Source organism: Fonsecaea nubica (assembly GCF_001646965.1).
Source record: "Fonsecaea nubica strain CBS 269.64 chromosome Unknown Scaff145, whole genome shotgun sequence".
Classification (NCBI taxonomy): domain Eukaryota; kingdom Fungi; phylum Ascomycota; class Eurotiomycetes; order Chaetothyriales; family Herpotrichiellaceae; genus Fonsecaea; species Fonsecaea nubica.
Window position 1 is genome coordinate 28157 of NW_019173818.1, and position 19878 is coordinate 48034.

General features: G+C 51.8%; 7 protein-coding genes across 7 annotated transcripts; 6 read left to right on the plus strand and 1 right to left on the minus strand.

The window, feature by feature from the left end:
* Positions 1 to 3961: 3961 nt before the first annotated feature.
* AYO20_11307 (hypothetical protein) lies at positions 3962 to 5412 on the plus strand (the record flags this gene model as incomplete). The annotated part of the gene is made up of 5 exons (XM_022649559.1): positions 3962 to 4220; positions 4293 to 4529; positions 4613 to 4653; positions 4704 to 4867; positions 4944 to 5412. The coding sequence occupies 5 exons, from the start codon at positions 3962 to 3964 to the stop codon at positions 5410 to 5412; spliced, it is 1170 nt and encodes a 389-aa protein (XP_022494466.1).
* Positions 5413 to 5675: 263 nt separating this feature from the next.
* AYO20_11308 (hypothetical protein) lies at positions 5676 to 6463 on the minus strand (the record flags this gene model as incomplete). Its single annotated transcript, XM_022649560.1, has 3 exons — positions 5676 to 6061; positions 6145 to 6200; positions 6297 to 6463. The coding sequence occupies 3 exons, from the start codon at positions 6461 to 6463 to the stop codon at positions 5676 to 5678; spliced, it is 609 nt and encodes a 202-aa protein (XP_022494467.1).
* A 2080-nt stretch (positions 6464 to 8543) lies between these two features.
* On the plus strand, positions 8544 to 9042 carry AYO20_11309 (hypothetical protein; the record flags this gene model as incomplete). Its single annotated transcript, XM_022649561.1, has 3 exons — positions 8544 to 8666; positions 8727 to 8832; positions 8897 to 9042. The coding sequence occupies 3 exons, from the start codon at positions 8544 to 8546 to the stop codon at positions 9040 to 9042; spliced, it is 375 nt and encodes a 124-aa protein (XP_022494468.1).
* Positions 9043 to 10054: 1012 nt separating this feature from the next.
* On the plus strand, positions 10055 to 11124 carry AYO20_11310 (hypothetical protein; the record flags this gene model as incomplete). The annotated part of the gene is made up of 3 exons (XM_022649562.1): positions 10055 to 10255; positions 10341 to 10802; positions 10876 to 11124. The coding sequence occupies 3 exons, from the start codon at positions 10055 to 10057 to the stop codon at positions 11122 to 11124; spliced, it is 912 nt and encodes a 303-aa protein (XP_022494469.1).
* A 680-nt stretch (positions 11125 to 11804) lies between these two features.
* On the plus strand, positions 11805 to 13742 carry AYO20_11311 (hypothetical protein; the record flags this gene model as incomplete). The annotated part of the gene is made up of 1 exon (XM_022649563.1): positions 11805 to 13742. The coding sequence occupies one exon, from the start codon at positions 11805 to 11807 to the stop codon at positions 13740 to 13742; it is 1938 nt and encodes a 645-aa protein (XP_022494470.1).
* A 653-nt stretch (positions 13743 to 14395) lies between these two features.
* On the plus strand, positions 14396 to 16428 carry AYO20_11312 (hypothetical protein; the record flags this gene model as incomplete). Its single annotated transcript, XM_022649564.1, has 4 exons — positions 14396 to 14524; positions 14572 to 14654; positions 14704 to 14875; positions 14938 to 16428. The coding sequence occupies 4 exons, from the start codon at positions 14396 to 14398 to the stop codon at positions 16426 to 16428; spliced, it is 1875 nt and encodes a 624-aa protein (XP_022494471.1).
* A 2194-nt stretch (positions 16429 to 18622) lies between these two features.
* Positions 18623 to 19317, plus strand: AYO20_11313 (hypothetical protein; the record flags this gene model as incomplete). Its single annotated transcript, XM_022649565.1, has 2 exons — positions 18623 to 18687; positions 18807 to 19317. 2 exons carry the CDS (start codon positions 18623 to 18625, stop codon positions 19315 to 19317), a joined length of 576 nt encoding a protein of 191 aa, XP_022494472.1.
* Between the last annotated feature and the right edge of the window lie 561 nt (positions 19318 to 19878).

Consider the following 19878-nt stretch of genomic DNA (forward strand, 5'->3'; position numbering starts at 1 on the left):
AGGCGATTGTGGTTCACAACATTTCCCAAAGTCAAGCAATCCAGACCGACATTGCCAGCACCGCCTGTCGCGTGGAGTGGGAGAAGAATAGGCCAGAGAAGCAGTATTCCCACCAAGCATATCACTGCCAACACCCGAAGAAAGCGCAAAAAGAGATACCCATCAAGAGATGAGTGATTTAGCACAAAAGTAGAAGGGATGCGATAAAAGTCTTTAAACCAGCTGAACCACCCATCGGGAAGAGGCGCGCTCCTTTCGCTTTTGAAGAAGTTAGCCTCACGCAGGTATCTATGGGAACATCAAGACGAAAAAACATACTGTGGCTCCAGGCTCTTCAGAAACGCTCTTGGAGAGTATACTCGAGGACATTTGCGTCGCAGGGCTATGAAGATGGTGATACACAGGGCAGCCCATACTAGGACAGGCACTAGGGTCGCAACAAGGTTGCTTGTCGCAGAGGAATTGGAACCAGAAACCAGGCGAGACAATCCAGGGCTCGTAGAGTTATCACGGGCCGAGCCAACGCGTGGATCTGTCGTGTTCATAATTGACATTCATTGAAATTGTTGCTGCCGCCGTCAAGCTTCCAGGAAAGTCCAATGAGTGAGGTTGGGACGTGAAAAAACATTGCAGTCTCGAGGTCAGTCGTAAGTCTAAATTCTGAAAGCTGAAAGCTGAGCCGAGCAATCGCGAGGGGGACACGCCCCGGAAAAGCGAAGGATTGATCGGCGACAGTCGAGACTCGGCCACCATCGATTTGACGATAGGCGGAGCAGGGGTGCAAGACCAATGGTCGGGCTTCGTTGGGCCTCGGAGGTCCAGGTAGCATCGCTTCGCCCAGATAGTTCTCCAGAAGGCCAACCTTTAGCCAGATTTAGGGGCAACCAGGCCGTGGTCCTGTTCCGAAGACTTCCTTATTGGTGAGCATTCAGGGGTGGAGGACCCCGAAGCGGGGCAAAACCTGCGTCTTTACGTATATCAAGAGCCTTGGGAGGAATACTTTTCCTCTTGGAAGTGGCGGTACGCCCCTATCCACCAGACAAAATGGGAATTCCTTGCTCCAATGGGGGGTTGTGCAGGGGACTACAGGCTTCAGCATCCCTGTAGACCGAGATTGAGTGTGATCAGCATGTGCCTCGTACTGACGGGTATACCGAGGACAGAGTTCCAAACTCTTCGTCGAAGTACTTTGCTGCGTCAAACTTGAAAATATTTGAGAGAGATATGCACACAGTCTTAGCCTGCTGGTCTTCGGCCTGCCTTCCACGCGTCTTGCAGCGCGTGCCTAATGGCGTGAATTGACCAAGAATGCCGGCATTCGAGGGTGAAAAGGTCAATCTCGATGATCACGGATATGAACGCCGCAGATGGATCCTATCCAGTGGTGACTGGCGTGTTGGGCGCGGCGAGGTGTCAGTGACAGTCGGTGCACAGAGCTGCATCTAAGGCATTGTAGATATCAGAGTCCGGCCCTATTCTCCTCTATGGGGGGTTGGATGACATTACTGACCCGTCGAGATCAGCATCTTGGTGGATGATCTGAGGTTTGAAGTCGTTGGCTGCACAGGCTCCCATTTTGTCTTTCTGGGCTCTATCGGTCGACACATTTTGGTGATGCAGATCGTTGTCGTAGCATCAGTGTCAGTAACAGGGAACCTGAGATGAATTGATAGAGAGTTTTTCAAGGCCAGGACATGACCGGAGGGACTCGTCGTTCGTGGAAACCATGCAGTAGGAACTGGTGTGAAGGTGGGCGCACCCTTTCTCCCCATCAACTGCAACTGCCTATTCAGACTCCGCAGAACCCCTTGAATAATCACGAACAACACTTTCACGCCCAACACCTACCTTAGTAGTTACTTCTCGTATATCTCACCGCTCAGAGATATTCTCACTCCAGTGAAACCACTGCGAACATCTACGGACGGCAACCCGAGCCTCTTACGTACCACACATGGACAGAGTCGCCTGGGACCTTTTCAATTCAACGGGTGAGGCTTTTTTACTGGGTGCACGGAATCTGCAAGGACCATCCTGGCTGTGGATACCCCTACTGGAGCCAGACAAAGCAAGCAAGTTCAGCCGTCAACCAAGTCTGAAGCATCCAATCGACGAAAGATGCTAACTAACAAGGGCTAATGTAGGGTTATTTCGCCGACTTCAACAATAGGCTGCCCTATGTCCGATTCCCCCGGGTGCCGCCTATTTGGAACCATGCCTAGACAAGAGCCGGAGTAGAGCAAACATACCAAGTCTGAAGACAAATGTCTGCCCAAGTTCCAAAACAGGGTTACCGGACAAGAGACCATGGAATGAGCAAGAATGTACACGTTCCCCAGACCTCCTGAGTACGCCTTGCCTGGTGCTATCTAGATGCTACCGGTTTCCTAATAGAGGAACCAGTGAGAGACACTCGCAAGTCCTCTCGTTCCTGCTCAATCTTTGTATACCACACCAGGAGACATGGCTACTCTCCTACACCGGTACGTCAACTAACTTGGTATTATCTATAAAGTTCGTTTTGCCCATGGCGCAACAAAGGGTATCTGTTCAGCAGGGCGCAGCCGTCTTCTCGGAACAACAACCTCAGGTTCGTGACCCCATCACCCTTAGGTGTACGGGAGAATATAAACAGATTTAGGAACCATGCCTGGCCCTCCGGGTCCTCAGGAACACAAGTTCAACAATCGGCAATGCACTGTACAGGGCCACGATCTGAGTGCATTTGTCAGGGACATGCGTCGCGGCGAAGGATTGACACCAATGGAACGATTCTTAGATGATGCGCACGATCGTCGCTGGGTTGAAGGCAAGAGTGCAATGGATAAGCTGTTAGATTGGGCGTGGGTTGGAAAGGGGCCAAGGCCGAAGCTCTAAATCTGGTGGCTTGGGAAGGACTGCCTCACTTCTAGATCCGATAGGGCGCCGCGCTTCCAATTTGGGGTACCGGTGAAGAGTTTCCTGATGCTCACCCCACGAAAGGGCAAACTAAGTGGTGGTGGGGCTGGTTGAATCGTCTGAATGCACCAAAGAAATACATAATAATCCTCCATAAACTCCTGACATACCACACTGGCCATCAGTGTCAGAGAAGAAAAGAGTGCACGGTGCTCCACTAATCTACACTCCCATGGATTCTTCTGGTAACGATTTCTCTCAAGACCCATCGGGGCTACAACATCTTGTTTGGAATGTCACCACCGACTGGAGCTCAGAGTTCTGGCCGGAATGGCCCGATACGCTTAGGCTTGAGCTTCTCGACGACCTTGTCAATCCATCACGTTTGACTCATCAACACAATGCGGACAATGCCAATGCTGCTCAACTTTCCCTGCCATCTCTTGACCACGAACTAGCACCTACCTGAGTTGCCTATTATAGCTGGCGCAAGGGATCCGTTCTTTGGATCTCTCGAGTCTCTGCCAGTCTCCGATGTTGTACGAGATTTCCCATTGCAGACTGTGCACTCTCGTCCTGCCCAATGCTGCAGAGATCGCCAGCCAGCCACAACTACTCTGCGTGCTCGAACACGGAGACGACGTAGGTTTGGATGGAAACTGGGTGAATCTCCCTGTCCGACTCTCCGGACAGGATGCTGGCTATTTTGGTGGGCATATACAGCGGTTAGATGGCGGGTTATCGACTGCTAAAGAAGCACTCACGACGCAAGCTTCTGTGCCCACCGGTCTTTGTTGAGATTTGGTGAAACAACAGGCGAAAGGCCGACGAGGGGCCACTCAACAAGAGCAACAATCCCCGCCCTCGCATGAACGAGCGAGCTGTGTGAGAGGCAGGCAGAGCATGTGCAAACTCATCACCACGCCTTTCCCAATTTGAAGCGGATGTATGGGCATTTGCGTTAGCTGAAGAAGTATATCAAGACAACCTGCCCAGGTCTCGTCAACATCAATCCTAGACACCCTATCTACGACGGCCAAGTTTTGGTTGCATCTTTCCAAACATGGCCACGGCAGCTACTCTTCAACCTGCTTCAGCTCTCCAATATGTACCTTCTGCAGAAGACCGTCTTCGTCACACGCTCCATCCATTGGCCAACTCCAGTTCCATTTCTGAGCAGCTCCCCGATGGCTTCCCCTCGCACATAAGCTCCCCATTGGCATGGGATAGTGGGGAGATGAGCTCAAAGGCACCAGAATGGACACTTCGGCTGTCAGCAGACGACATCACGTCTATTGAAGACGCTTTGGCAGGCTTCAAAGGTACTGACCTCGTTGGCTCTGCTGTCACAAATGCCTTCTGATTGCTAATGATGATGACGATGATGTCTTCAGAGCTCGAGATTCCGTGGAGAGACCTGTCTCCGAAATCTTTCGCCGTGTCCGAAGATCTGCGAAAGCGGCTCGAGAATGCTGCCCTTGGAATACATGGTGCACCAGGATTTGTTCTGGTCCGGGGGCTTGAGCCTAGGCGATACTCTATCGAGGACTGCATCATTATACAAGCTGGTCTTACAAGCTATATTGGTTCCACAAGAGGATACAACGGCCCCAGCGGAGCTGATGTTCTGAGTAAGGCCGAGCCCAAATCGCAGCTTTGATGGTCAACTAACGCACTGTGGCTCACGTACGTGACCTTCAAACCTTCTACCCAGGCGACGATATAGTCTCACCCACGTTCACCAACAAGGCCATGGTACAGTCTCCTCCTGTATATGTGAACGAGTTCCATTCTGACTCACACAGACAATGCATACTGACCTGGGTGATGTCGTGAGCCTGTTCACGGTGCATCGAGGATCTGAAGGCGGATCATTCCGCCTGGTTAGTTCGGCAACCATATACAACAAACTAGCCGTGTCGAACCCAGGCGTTTTACGGACCCTCAGCGAGGATTTCGTGTTTGACACGTAAGTCGACACCTCTTTCTTCCCATAGATTGGTCAATCGCGTGACATTTAAGAACTCATATTGCCGTCCTACCAGGCTCCATCCAGAGGTACCCAGTTACAAGAAGCCCCTGTTGCACTATCATGATGGCAAAGTCATCCTCCAGAGCTTCCGGCGCCCCTTCAGTGGCTTTGGAAACATCAAAAGGTCTGTTCAGCTACCGCCTCTGTCCGACAGGCAGGTTTTTGCCCTCAACGAGCTCTACTTCCAGGCAATGGATCTGTCCATGAAGATCGATTTCCAGAATGGGGACCTGTTGCTCTTCCACAACATGGCCTTGCTCCACTCCCGAGACACTTATAAACCAGACGAGAACAGCCCCCGACACTTGCTGAAGATGTTTGTTCGTAGCGAAAGCTTAGGCTGGAAGATTCCGCCGGTCCTGGAAGATCAGTGGGAGGAGCTTTATGGCAGTCGAACGGTCCCGCACCAGGAAGATTTCCCTCCAGAACCACCTTTCCATGCTGAGCGAGTGCCTTATAGTGGATGGGCTCAGAATGGATAGTTGGATTCATAAGACTATTGGGAGGGACACATAACAGCATCGAGAGCTCGCTGTGACGGTTGAATAGTCAATACGGGTGAATGGTTCTCTTTTGACATTCTGGTATGATATGATTCTCTTTAACCTTGTCGACGGTTTCTATTATGATACAAGCAACACGGCCATCGTCAACTTCTTTTTTGATCTCAACGCCTTCCGCCTCACTTTGAAAAGGCTCATGTCTCATTCGTTGACCGCCCGGGAGGACTCAACCCGGTTAAGGTTCACTGAGATGATGGTTTGTGCATGACAAGGACACCCAGCTCTGCCTTATCGCCATCTACCCTGACAGTCCGCTTCTCAATGAGCACGAACCCCAGGCTCTGGTACAGTGGGAAGCCCATCGGACTGCTCTCAAGTCCCAGGTCAACACCTTCTTCCTCAGCCCGAGTGAGACCCCACTGAACGATTTTTGTCGCGGCGCCTTGTTTTCTGTGGTCAGGGTGCGTGAACAACAACTCTAGGTGCCAGTTGTCGGGAAAAGCCTTGCGCCAATAAGTGTCATAGACCTCGTCCATGACTTGCTTAAACGCTTCGACTCGCAGCATATCTGCATCTCGATGTTGATATTGCCAGGCAATAGCCCAGTTCTCAACACTGGTTGCCAATCCTGAAGCCCAACATCAGTCTCTGCTTTGGGGTTGCATATGAACGTCACCCGAATTTGTCCCGGCTAGTTTTCTTTTGTCTTACCTTGAATCCAGTCCAACCAACCCTGCTTCTGCCATTGTCTCGCTGCCTGGGTAGAACTATTTCGCTGCCACAGTCCAACTGACACCACCGTCTCCTCAGCACCTTTGTAATGAGGCTTCGTGACCACTAGTCAGGTCATGTCGGGGTCGAACAGGTTGCCCTTGAGTCGTTGGAGCCAGAAAAAGTAATTGTCCTCTGGGTATTCATGGCGGTATCGCCAGAGGTAGTCGAAGGTAGGGTCATCTGGGAGAGACTCGACACACACTCGCGCTATGGCAGCGATGTCTCGAGCTGTTGCAAAGCGAAGAGTCAACGCCATTTGGGTTGTTAGGCCAGTGAATTGGGACTGTGGAAAAAGCGTTTCGGGCTGGAAAAGACGTGGACGATCTCCAAGGCGTTTTTCACCACTTTTTCAACGCCATCGTCACATACCTCACCGGTACCCTCGTTTGGTAAACGGTTCACCTGATGCCTTCACCGGTGACCGGTTCCAGTTCTCAGCCTGCGCCCTCAACATTGTCCTGCCTGTCACCGGGTCCTTAATCGGGTAAGGCCCCTTGCCAAGGCGCACCCTTCAACCCCTCCATGTACAGCACTACAGCCATTGCCTTAGAACAACTGCAAGTCCCTCCGTCTTGTCAATTCCTTCATTCCGGTTAATGCAGCTGCAATTCCTATGTCTTCTGAGGAGATAAGTGAGACCACCAACCTCCTGCCAGACTCCAGCGAACCCAACACCTCTCAGAGAAACCGGTGGTTGTTTGCACGACTGGGCGCAGCCTTGCTCTGGGGTGGCTTTGTCACGGCCACAGATGAATCATTTGTTCTCGCGCAAAATGGACAGATAGGTGAGTTGGCATTTTGTGCGTCTCCACTGTACTAACACGGAGAGGCAGCATCCCGGTTCTCTCAGTTTCGCAATTCCAGCCTCTTGATCATCGTCTATGCTATCGTAAATACTGTCAGCAATCCTCTAGTATGTCCCGCATACAATCCGCTTTGCAAACTCGAGCATTTTTGACAGTCAGCAAAGCTAGGCAAACTAGCTCAGAAGCAGGCCAAGTCACAAGTTGTCATCGCTAGCGCTCTTCTTTTCGGACTCGGCAATGTTTTATGGTGACATCCAGCTTCACGATGACAGATGGGCACATGCTGACGGTTTGCAGCTCAATTTCTGGCAGATGGCCTCTCATCGTGGCCTCCAGAGGAATTGTCGGCCTCGGAGGTGCAGGTCTGGGATTGATGGCCACAATTCTTTGGAGCGGTATGCTCGCTCCCAACTCATCAGCTCGTTCGCCATCACCGACCATCTGACGACGAATTGTGCTTACAGATACCCAAAGCCTCGCTGATCTCGCAATATGGCACAGCTATTCAGTCGTAGCTGAGACACTAGGATGGGTTGCTGGTGGTCCGACTGGTGAGCTCGTGACAGACGCGAGCAGTTGGAGAGTGTTCGTTCTTCCCATTATCACCAATGTTTACGCCCATGAGATTAGCTGATCTTGTCAGGATGTTTGCCGTGCAAGCCTCCTGCACAGTACCTGTCCTCGCACTGGTCTTGTTTCCTCCTCGATGCACATGGCCAGGAGGACTTGAACCCACAAAGTCGGCAGACCTGGTTCCAGACCGTGGAACAGAGCGCTCCGGCTTCGATGTCGTCGGCGCCGGTCTATGCGTATTTGTATTCCTGCCGCCTATCATCGCACTTTCTTTGGGAGGCGAGCATCTTCCTTGGCGGCATCCAGTCATCATCTCACTTCTCTCCGTCACCATCCCAGCAGTTGCTGCCTTTGTTTTATGGGAGCTTTGGACTACCCGTGAACCGATTATTCCCATCCGTCTCATTTTTGGCGCCAATTTGTCCAGGCCGTTTATTTGCCTGCTGTTGCTGATGATTGCCCACAACTCAGTCAGTGTCTGCACTCTCCAAGCACTTTCAGAGAAACTCATCCGCTTTTAGGTTCTCTTCTTGCTCCCATTATATGCCCAAGTCGAATACTTCGGACTTGCCAGATCCCATGGAATTGTCGTATCGGTCTTCATGATATCCATGACACTAGGGGCCGTCGTCGGCGCAAGATTTGTAAAGCGATACGGACCGAATCTACCTTTGGTCGTGACGCTCTCTTTATTGGCGATATGCTTTTGGGTTTTGTCACAGGGCCTAACCGGTACCGTCCTTGTGATCAACCGATAAAATTCTTCCACTGATATCGACTAGCACCAAATCATTGGCTTTTCTTGCCTACAGTGGGCTTCGTTGGACTGTTAGCAGGCACGCCGCCTAATTGCCTGCTTGTTTGTGTGATACGATTCAGTCCACCTCAAGGTCAGGGACGGTCACACCAAGGCAGAACTACGCTAATCACTTGATAGATCGGGCGGTTGTAATCAGCATGTTCCAGGTCTTTGAGGCATTTGGGGGGGTTCTTGCTATCACGATCACGTCGGCGTCCTTGCGCTTGCTTACCATGGCCGAACTTCGGCAACGTATCGGGACGGACCCGGCGTCTGAAAAGGTATTTTGACGTCAATAATGTGCAACGGTCGTCACCAAACTACTGACATGGCAAATTCAGATGTTCAAACACTTCTTGGAGGATGTGGACTATCTGGGCTCTGTTCCCAGCGACATGCGAGAGGCTATGCAAGCTGCGTACGGTGTTGCTGCGAGAAAATGTTGCCGTAAGTCACTTTTCTGCACGTAAGGTTCCTACTCGGGTTTTGGATAAACACTGAACCTCTGAAGTCATCGCTTTGACCTCGTGCATTGCTGCTGTCCTAAGTGCAGCTATTTGCCACGCCTGCAACTGGATCCAGAGAACTTGCGGTCTGGCGATGACCCTGCAAGCGGAGGTTGCATCGGACTCAGAGACAGATCACATCGACACATAGCCTTCATCTGGCTATAGCCAATGGAGCGGGCCCATCGATCAGCTTTTCGGCGGCAAACGGACATGACGAGCATATGGGATGCTAACATACAAAGCTTCTGCTCCTCAAGCATTCCCTGTTGCTCTCCTCGGACCGCAGAGACCATCTACGCGCACACTCAACCTCGACCTTTACGACAAGTATCTCAGGCGCCAAGTACCCAAAGTGCCTAGAAATGATAGATCGAGAGTACTGGACACGGTCGAAGCCATTTCAAATATACTGTCAGCAACTCTTATCGCAGATCCGGACCGTTCAATCACTCGCTCCGTACATGTATGTGAGATGCAGCAGAGGGTTCAACCGAGATATCTTGCCTGCGTCGTTAGTATTGGAAGACTCATTTCTGATGCACTCGTCTTGAGGGTCCGCATCCGTGGTAGCAACCGCTGGAAGATTCCATTTGATCGGTATTCATTGTCCAGCCATGCAAGACGACAACTACAAAACTTTCCAAGCCACGAGTTCTTTCAACGTGACGATGAGGAACTATGGTAAGTGAATACCCAGCACGAAGAGACAGCGAGATGAGCGATGGTCAAAGTGTCTAGAGGACAAATCCGCCCAGGGGTACGGGGTCTCACTTGAAATGGCACTTATACCCGGAATAACCCCCTCCTCGCTCGAAGCAAACGCCAGTGCCCCCTAAACTTACTATTTCACAAGCAGAATAGTATTCTCGGAACATTCCGTTGCCCCTCAACTCTGCCCCAGAGAAGGGTACAAAACGGGCAACGGCGTACTTCCCCATTGAGATTCTGTCATCAAGTCATCAAGTTAAAAGGCCCAGGGGCTGTTCAGGCGTAGAGATATGTGTCACCCGGCATTCTCTGTTTGGGCCGTCCCCGGGGGTCTTGTGCTTCTACACGAGATGGAAAACTCATAAAAGGGACCTGAAGTGCCCGTGCTTCTGCTCACTGTTTGTTCTTCGGTGTTATTCATATGCAAACTGAGGGGAGCCAGGCTGGCGAAGATGGCGTCTGCAAACAAAACCTCACCAGATGATCTGACAATTGAGAATTTGACGCCCCATGTCATCAAACTAGGTTCAAACATCAACGATGAGCGCGTGAAATTCGTCTTCGCAAAGCTGATCCAATACTCACACGACTTTGTCCGAGACACGAAACTGACCACGGCCGAATGGGAGGCGGCATGGCAGTACCTGACCGAGGTTCGTGTGCACCACACTCTGAGCTCTTAATCCACCTCAAGAGTCGAATTCTAACTGAAGATTTTCTGCTCGACAGGTCGGACAGTTTTGCACCCCGGACCGGCAGGAAATGATCCTCCTCTCCGATGTCCTGGGTATATCGGCGCTGGTCGATGCCATCAACAACCCGACTGCTCCGCGAGCGACGGAATCGTCTGTACTAGGACCTTTCCACAATGAAGCCCACGAGTTCGACAACGGCCAATCCATCGCTTCCAAGGGAGCTATCGGAGAACCCATGCTCATCCGCGGAACGGTCACTGACACCGAAGGCAATCCACTGCGCGGCGCCTCGGTAGATGTATGGGAGACGAACGGCAACGGCTTCTACGACATGCAGGACCCCGAAAAGGACGAACCGGACTGTCGCGGTATCTTCCACACGGACGAAGAGGGTAGGTTTGCACTGGTCGGCGTAAGGGCAGTCGACTATCCGATCCCGTTTGATGGACCGGTGGGTGTTCTGCTACGCCTGCTGAACAGATCGAATGTGCGACCAGCACATGTGGTATGTTCCCCTATTTGCCCCCAAAAGATATTGAAAAGAAATTGTGGCTGAGATCACCTATCTCGTGAAAAAGCATTTTGTGCTCCAACACCCAGACTGCGTTCGACTTACCACGGCGTTGTACTCGAATGACAGCACGAACGTGGCGCTGGATCCCGTCTTTGGGGTGAAGAAGAGTCTCATTAAGCAATTCGGGTGGTCGGATGACGCCGACCTAGCCAAGCAGTTTGGGGTTGAGATGCTAGAAAGGGTCGACGCTCAGGGTAAGAAAACGGCCGGATTCTGGACGCTGGAGCATGATTTTGTTTTGGTCAGGAGATAGAAACTTTGAGAGTGTCTTGTCGCTGTATAGGCTGCTTGAGAGAGTACTCCTTGAGGTCTGAGAGTAGTGGCAAGGGGGTGCTAGTGACATGGTATAATTTGCAAATGTCTTGGATCTTACACACAGAACAGAGAGGAGAGGGACATCTGAGATGAGTACAAGTAAATCAGAAGCGTGCACCTCCATGGCCATATATCTTGTCGAATACGCCTTGTAGGAATCGAGTGGTTGTCAAGCGCAGTGACAACGAGACAGCGGGTGAATATCCATAGGGCCTCGCACCTCTGAGAGCAATGATTTAGCTTGGCCATTCCAGAGCGCTGTTGGATCATCTCATCGCGCAGGTGTCCACGTGAAGAAGTGAGAAAAGTGAGTGAGAAATTTGGGAAAAATGTGGCCTTGTCATTCGCCGAGTTGAACCGAATCTGTCAATGCGGCCATTAACGATCAACGATTCAACGGAGATGAACGGCGTCAATGGGGACGCGTCTGCAATACAACCCTCGACGAATGATTGACGAGCAGCATAATCAACGTGTGTCGGCTGTACAGGTTCCAGATCCCTTGCCACTTCGCCAAAGGTATCCAACCACATTGTCTCGTTCAGGATGCTAATGTTGTATCTGTAGTGCCTGTTCTCGACCTCTCTAGACCTCAAACATCGATGTGACCTGAATACCATGGAAAGAACAAACTCCAGGAGACGCAAGGGAGGAAATCCTAAAGAGAATGGCTCGCATAATGTTGTGGCTTCAGGATCCAAGACATCAGCGAGTTCAGTGACAGACCAGATACCAACACCTCCAAAGACACCATTCGGAAATATAAAATCGGCTGGATACTTGTTCGGCCTGTTCTTGTTCCTCCTCGTGTCTGCCTTACTTCTCAATCAGCTGGACGGTGATTCACGGCTGCTCAAGGACGTCCATAACATCTTCGGACATGGCTTGCCAGACCACAGACAGACCAACGGTGACATTGCGATAAAACTACACCCCGAAGCACATACTAGCCGCCCGCCGACTACATTGACCTTCGACTGGGAGATTACTAAGGGATATCGATACCCAGATGGTGTTCGCAAAGAGGTATATCTCATCAATGGCTTCTTCCCAGGCGAGACGATTGAAGCTCGTTCAGGCGATCGAATCATTGTCAATGTCACCAATCTCCTCCAAGACGAAGGCCTCGCCATACACTGGCATGGATTAAGAATGGAACATGCCAACGACATGGACGGTGCGGTTGGCCTGACCCAGGATCCGATTCTGAGAGGTGAAAGCCATCTCTACAATTTCACCATTGGGGAGGAGGAGTTTGGCACGTTCTGGTACCACGGACACGAAAAAACACAAAGAGACGACGGCCTGTATGGTGGTCTCGTGGTCTATCGACCACTCAGCCAGCTCGATGAGAAACAAAGATACCGGTATGATGAGGAGATTCTGCTGCTGATAGGCGATTGGTATCATCGACCAAGCACAGAGGTACTCCGCTGGTACATGAACTCTAGGTCCTTTGGGAATGAGCCTGTGCCGGATTCTTTGGTGGTGAATGGCAAAGGAGACTTCTCCTGCGACATGGCAGTTCCAGCAAGGCCGGTGGAGTGCGTCCCGTCGAGCGAACGAAGTGATCGGCCTCATCTACAAGTCGAAAGTGGCCAGCGCTACCGTCTACGCTTAGTCAATACGGGCTCGCTGGCTGGCTTCTCGATGAGGATGCATAATACGAGCTTCTCCCCTTTCCAGGTTGATGGCGGTCACGATATCACAATGGTCGAGGCTCAAGAGGTCGGGATCGTCTATCCCGGAGAGCGCGTGGATGTCATTCTACAGACCGGTGCGAGCGACGGCCAAGGCTACCTTGATATTGAATTGGATGATGAGAACTTCAAATACCCGAATCCAGCCCTCGAACCGTTGCAGAGATTTCCTGTCAAGCGTGGAACCAGATCTAGTTACCAGAGCCAACTTCTTCAACCAGAGCTCGAATACTACAACCTCCAGGCAGCGTTGCCGAATAACAGTCTTCCGATTGCGTGGTCGGATACACCATTGCAGTTTGTCGTCTACACAACAACTCTCAAACTGGCTAGACACCACAATATCCCCATGGGCTTCATCAATCATACGAGCTGGACACCTCAGTCGCCGCCATTGCTTTCCCTGCCTCGAGATCAATATAATCAGAACCAGCTGTCGCCACACATCCCGCTAGTCAAGGATGGTCATGACACTATTGCTGGCGGTTCTGGCGGATGGGTCGAGATTGTCATCAACAACCTCGACGACGGTGGCCATCCGTTCCATCTACATGGATACTCCTTCTACGTCGTCTCCGTGTTCCCACCACCAACCCCCTGGAGCAGTGAGAAACCGCCCTTCACCGCAGGAGGCACTGCCATGTACAATTACAATCCATTCGCCAACCCACCGTCAGAGTCCCCTGCAGGTCTGTACAATTTAGAGAATCCGCCAAAGAAGGATACGGTCTTCGTCCCCCAAAGAGGCTACGCCGTGATCAGGTTCCGAGCCGACAACAAGGGTACCTGGATGATGCATTGTCACGTCGGATGGCACCTCGGGAGTGGCATGGCCATGAGCTGGGAAGTTAGCTGATGAATTCGGATTGTCTCTGATCACTCAGCGACAGGAAGAAAGTCACCTTCCCTCACCTCCCTCGTACAAATACACGCTGAACACATACCGGTACATACACAACACATGCCATTTTAGGAAGGACGCAAACCCTAGACGTGTGTTCATTGGTTGTTGTCCAAAGATTCTAGTCACCTTCCTGTTGATGCCAAAGCGTCGAAGATGGTCTGCTGCGTCGATGTCCGCTGGGTTGAGAAAGCGAATAGCGCTCGACGCCACAACAACGTGTCCGCAAATCTGGCCATTTGGGTACTTTCAATTATGCATATCGTGCAGATCCCAGCTGCACGACATTTTCTATTGTCACATTGCGCACCTCTCAAACTCCATTCGCCTGCTTGGTAAGGCAGCTTCGGTATGAAGCCCGCAGCCTCGTCGCTGCCCAGACTGTACCGCAAGCCGCATTGGAAACCACCACGTGCACGAGGGGATATACGTGCTTTCCAATTGAGTACCAGTGATAGGTCGGTACAACTCCGGCGGACAAGGAACAGTGCACTGGACGAAGTAACTATTCAAGGAGAAGGACAATAACCCTATATAGGACTGGGGTCCCGTATATTGCAAGGTGAGGGACGTACTTTGACGCTCTACCAACAAGTACGACAGCCACCATGCGTTTATTCTCCGGCTTATACGCTGTGCTTGCCACTGCTTTCGTCGGAAGCAGGGTCTCTGCAGACTCGCTGGCGAGCATCAGCCATGTGGTCCTGTTCATGCAGGAGAATCGAGCTTTTGATCACGTATGTGAGATTATAACGATGAAGGGTTTCTGCTGATCCCGCGACAGTATTTTGGCACCATGGCTGGTGTTCGAGGGTTTTCAGACCCCAATGTCCAGATCAACCCCAACGGCAAGTCTGTTTGGTATCAGTAGGTGAGATGCACCAGTTGGTAGGGAAAGTACCTGAGACTCGTCTAGGAAGTTGAACAAAACCATTACCACCAAGGCCGACTACTTGCTCCCATTCTACCTGAATGAGTTGGGCGGCCACTGGTTGAATGCGACGCAATGCATGGACGCGGGATCCAACGGCTATGAGGAGAACCACCTGGCGTATAATTTTGGTCTGAACGATCACTGGGCCCTCAATGTGAGTTGTTGAATCCGCTGAAGTTTCTCTATTGTCATCCAACTGATGGACCCTCGCCACAGAATACACCGTGGAGTTGGGGATACTACAAGAAGAGTGATCTTCCTGTTCAATTTGCTCTCGCCGAAGGTTGGACGATTGGTGACATGTACCAAGAGAGCGTGATAGCCTCCACCAACCCCAATCGTGTCACCTGGGTCAGCGGCTCCATTGCAGTCCCTGGGTCGCCACAGACAGCGGATGAAGGCGGCGTGTACATCGACAACAACGAAATGCCTGGCTGTGAAGCACCCGGATTGAACTGTTACCCGCTATCCTGGACCACCACGCCCGAGATCTACCAGCAAGCCAACGTTACGTGGCAGGTGTATCAAGACATTGACAACTTCGATGACAACCCTCTTGCATGGTTCCAACAGTACCAGACGGCAAAGAACGGCACTGTCCTCCACAAACGGGGCATGTCTTTCCTTGGACTTGATGCCTTCTATGAACAAGCTGCAAATGGCACCTTACCGATGGTTTCGTTTATCGTTGGCCCCACGGAACTCTCGGAGCATCCCCCATACTCTCCTCACGACGGAGCATGGCTCCAGCAGCAAGTGGTCAACGCCGTCACTCGGGGGAAGAACTGGAACAGTACTGCCTTGATCATCAGCTACGACGAGACTGGCGGCTGGGGTGACCATGTGTCTCCTTACCACGCCCCCAATGGGACGGCGGGCGAGTGGTTGGACGACCCGTTCGGGCTGTTCGGGCACACATTCTCCGGGCCAGGGTTCCGTCTTCCCTTTTATATCATCTCGCCCTGGACCCGCGGCGGCAATGTCTTTACCGAGAAATGCGACCACAACTCCCAGATCATGTTTGTTGAAAAGTGGTTGGCGGCCAAAGGGTTCAACAATGTGGTTACGGATCAGATGCCCGCCTGGCGTCGAGCACACATGTCGGATCTGACAGCAGCGTTTGACTTTAGTAGGCCAAACACTTCGATCCCTACCATACCCCTCGCAAAGGAACCACACAAGGATAGCAAGGGCGTCTGGGATGGCTCAGCCTTTTGTGAGGCACAATTTGCCGTCCAGCGGCCACCTGTGCCTTACGGCAACCAAAGCGAAGAGACTTCTCTCGTTTCTGAGAAAGGGTTCAAATCAGTAAGAGGGTATCTCACCGAGGGCCGCTATCTCACCTTTGAGTCGTCGGGCTATGCACTTTCCAACCCCGGTGGCGAGGCCGTAAAGATCAACGCGACCAAAGCGACGGCTTCACATTCCTCGATGGCGCAGCGGTGGGTGATTCATGAAACAGCCACAGACAGTCGGAAGTATACCATTAGCAGCGCAGTGGATGGGCGGTACATGGGGGCGAACTTGGAGCTGGTCAACAAGACCGTGGCGGTGACATATGCTATTCCTTACCTCGGGGGTGGAAAGGGGTACAACCTGGTAAACAGCGATGGGGAGTTGGTGACAATTGACGCTACGGGGAAGCTGTCGATGAGTTCGACTGTAGAGGGAGAGGCACAGGCCTTTTTCATTTACAGTGTGACATAGCTGGTGCCTAGCGCCACACCGCGAATGTGTTGAAAGAGTTGCAATGTGTGGGGAATGAAATCAAGCCAGACTCGTGAGAAAGAAGAACACAATACCACAACATGATGTTGAGGTAAATCTAGTACAAAAGACACTTGGGGGATTGATCACGGAAGGACAAGATACGTCGAATCCAGCGTGACAGACGAAATTCAGGTACGAGGACAAGGACGAGTACGAATACAAGGGTCAAACCTCTGTAGAACCTCTCTTAGATGTATCCCTTGCCTTGTACCTCTGTACCAGTGGGTGTTTATTACTTGTATGGTTCTCATGTAGATGCCTGCTTTGTACTTGTACTTGTCCCTGTCCTCTTTTGTTTTTGTTTGTGAGTGGGCGAGGTTCGGGTTTTATGGAACCTGTGACAGATTGGAAGACCGGACCGTGTTTGGAAGAGGTCATGTCGCCGATGCCGTCCTCTCGTGGCGCGTATTCTCGCTCGCCCCTTCCCCCCACGAAACATGATGCCCACTCCCCAATCCTCAGACGAACCGTTTGCCTTTTCGAGTAGTTGAAACCAGGGAAATAGACGAGTAGGTATGGACCATCAGAGGGATGACTCGTGGGGACTACCACTAGTTCGGCCTTGCGCACATTTTCTTTTCACTGTTTTGTGGGGGGCCAAGAAGAGTCAGAACTACTCGCAGACTCGACTATCGACTAGCACAGGCACGGTTGGCACTCGGTGAATCGCTGGTGACCAGACCAGACCAGAAGAGAAGAGAAGCTCGCTTCGGCGAAAACCACGAGTGTCGAACTCCTGGTCACAGCAACTCGGAAGCGCAGGTCGTCTATCAGCTGTCCTGCTATGGGGTAGTACGAATACTCGATAACGACTAGATGAGTACTCGGTACAGGTAGGTACTTTGGTAGTACGAGGTATAACTATACTAGATCGCAGAGGGAAAGGGGGCCTCTAAGCGAATTTGGGGAGGCGTGCCGAACAATGTGATTGGCGAAAGCGTGTTTCCCGAATAGGCAATTTGTCCAGTGTACCTCGTACCTGCCCCAATTGGGGGGCGAATCAATAGGCCAGAAATGGGGCGAAAGTCGCCCAAATACTTCGGTTTCTAGTATTCGTCGTAGCGCCACAGACCACGGATCCACTGATCCTCCGATCCACAGATTCACCACTACACAATGACTGACTGACTGACTGATTGAGTGACCGAGAGGAGAGGCCAATGGTTTTTTCATCCTACCAATTCTGTACTCGGTACAGGTTACTCGTATCTAGTCGACAAACCAACTAGCGAAGACCAGGGGAAGGGGAGATCTTGGGGTGTCAGACCCCGGTCCTCATGTCCCAACAGCCCTATAAGGATCCTGACTGGTTCTTCGGTACCACACTACCTATGACTGTACGGGTACTGGTAGGATCGTCTCTCGCCGGTCTGGTCCTTTGAGTGTTTCGTTTCTGCCTTTGTCGAGCCTTTCGCCATTGGGGAGCTTGGCGGGGAGCAAAAGTACCGGGGCGAAAGTATAGGGGACAAGGTCCAAGGGCGTCCAGGCAATCAGCGTCAAAAGCAAAAGGAGAGATTGACGGGTTTCTTCGTTTCCGAGTTGGAATGGGAGCGGCTATCCACTCTCGCAACGGAGTGACGGGTACAAAATAGATACTTCCATGGGAAGCAGGACACATAGCGAGAAAGGAGGGTCCTTGCTTGAGGGGTTTCTATGTCTTGAGTGGCACTGTGGGTGGTGGTCTCAATGCCAATTGCAAAGTCAAAGCTTGGTATGCTCTTGACCTGACCGTTGTGCTTGAACCTGCTGTCTGGCGGTGAATCGAACCCCACTGGAACCATTCCATGTCCGGTACAGTATAACGGACGGAGTATTATTACATCCTTGGTTTTCCCCCCTTCTCTAGCTTCGGTCCTTATCCCCGGTCAAGTTAGTCAATCAATCTACATACACTATTACACCACTCAATCTACTTCAATCTCGACCTAGTTTATATGATACACTCTACCTGTCACCCGTCGGTGGTCCTACATATGTACCTCCACGACTCCTCCCAACGTCTTCATCTAGCGCTTACCAACTCCTCAAATCGCGGTTCTACCGTTTCACCCACGGTTGGGACGAGTAGAGACAGTCTACTCATTCGTGGACGCGGGAACTAATCGAATCCTCCTGGCTTGGCGGTACTCCGATGTCGAGTAGTGGCGGCGACTATGGGTTTGAGTCCGAGTCTGGGTCTGGGTCTCATGTCATGTGGTGAGAGAGAGGGGGGGAAGGAGGAGGTATATAAAGGGGATTGACTTGGAAGACAACGTGAGTTGGGAACGAGAAGAACTGGATATCTATTCTCTCTATTGACTCCAGACATTACTTAGGTCTCGTTTACATACCTCTACCCTGAACCACTTCGAGTCAGTCTCTCCACTATCCATCGACACCACGAGATTCCCAACCTTTCCCCTCCTCTCCGCCGCCATCGCCACCCTCGTCATCTTCACGCCCCTGACGACCGCCTTCGACGGGATCGGCTGCATGACCGTGACCGAGGACGTCGACTGCGGCCGCGGCGAATGCCAACTGGGCGAGCACTACATCCGGTTCGGCGTGACGACCATCTACGGCAACCCGCTCGACAACTGCGAGTGCCCGCAGCTGCTGGGCATCTGCAGCGCCATCAACCCGGAGTGGCACGGCACCTGCTCGTGCGACCAGGGCGACCGCAGCATCCACATCCAGGGGTTCCCCATCCGCGTCTCCGACTCCAACATCGACTGCTGGTCCTGCACCGACATGTTTGACGACTCGCAACGCGAGGTGCGCCTGATTTGTCGGGGCCAGCCGGGCGTCACGAAGAGTAATGTCGGGTGTCCGCCGCCGCCGCAGTAGTTTTCCCAGAGATCAAGATGGGGAGGAATTGAAGATTTGGGGGTCCGGGGGATTTGTGGAGGTGGGAGGTATATACGGAAGAAGGGACTGCTGGGTGTCGAGCTACAGCAGGAAGTGTGAGTTGGAAGTGGGAAGGGATATCTCAGGCATTGGAGGAGAGCTCTATCGAGAAGCACAGCATACGGAAGCTACATCTCTAGAGAAAGCAAAACAGAATGACATGTCGAATTCATTCCTCGAGACTTGGGAATCATGGCTGGGGTCGAGAGATTTTCATCCTTATCCTTGTTCGTGACAACACTGGTGTTCTGTATACGGTAAAACCTCGTCCGAATTTCGATAAACGGATGGGTTGATCACCTGATACTCGAGAGCTGTGTGTCACCAAGGGCGTGTATGCACGCAGGTACTAGGTAGGGACGGAGGGACGTAGGTAAGTACGAGAAAGTCGAGGGTATCTATACAAATCACTTCTCGTGCGCGTTTCTAACTCGATCTGGAAGTCATACAAGTCACTATCAAGTAGCTTGACCCACTCTCACTATCACTATCATTACCACC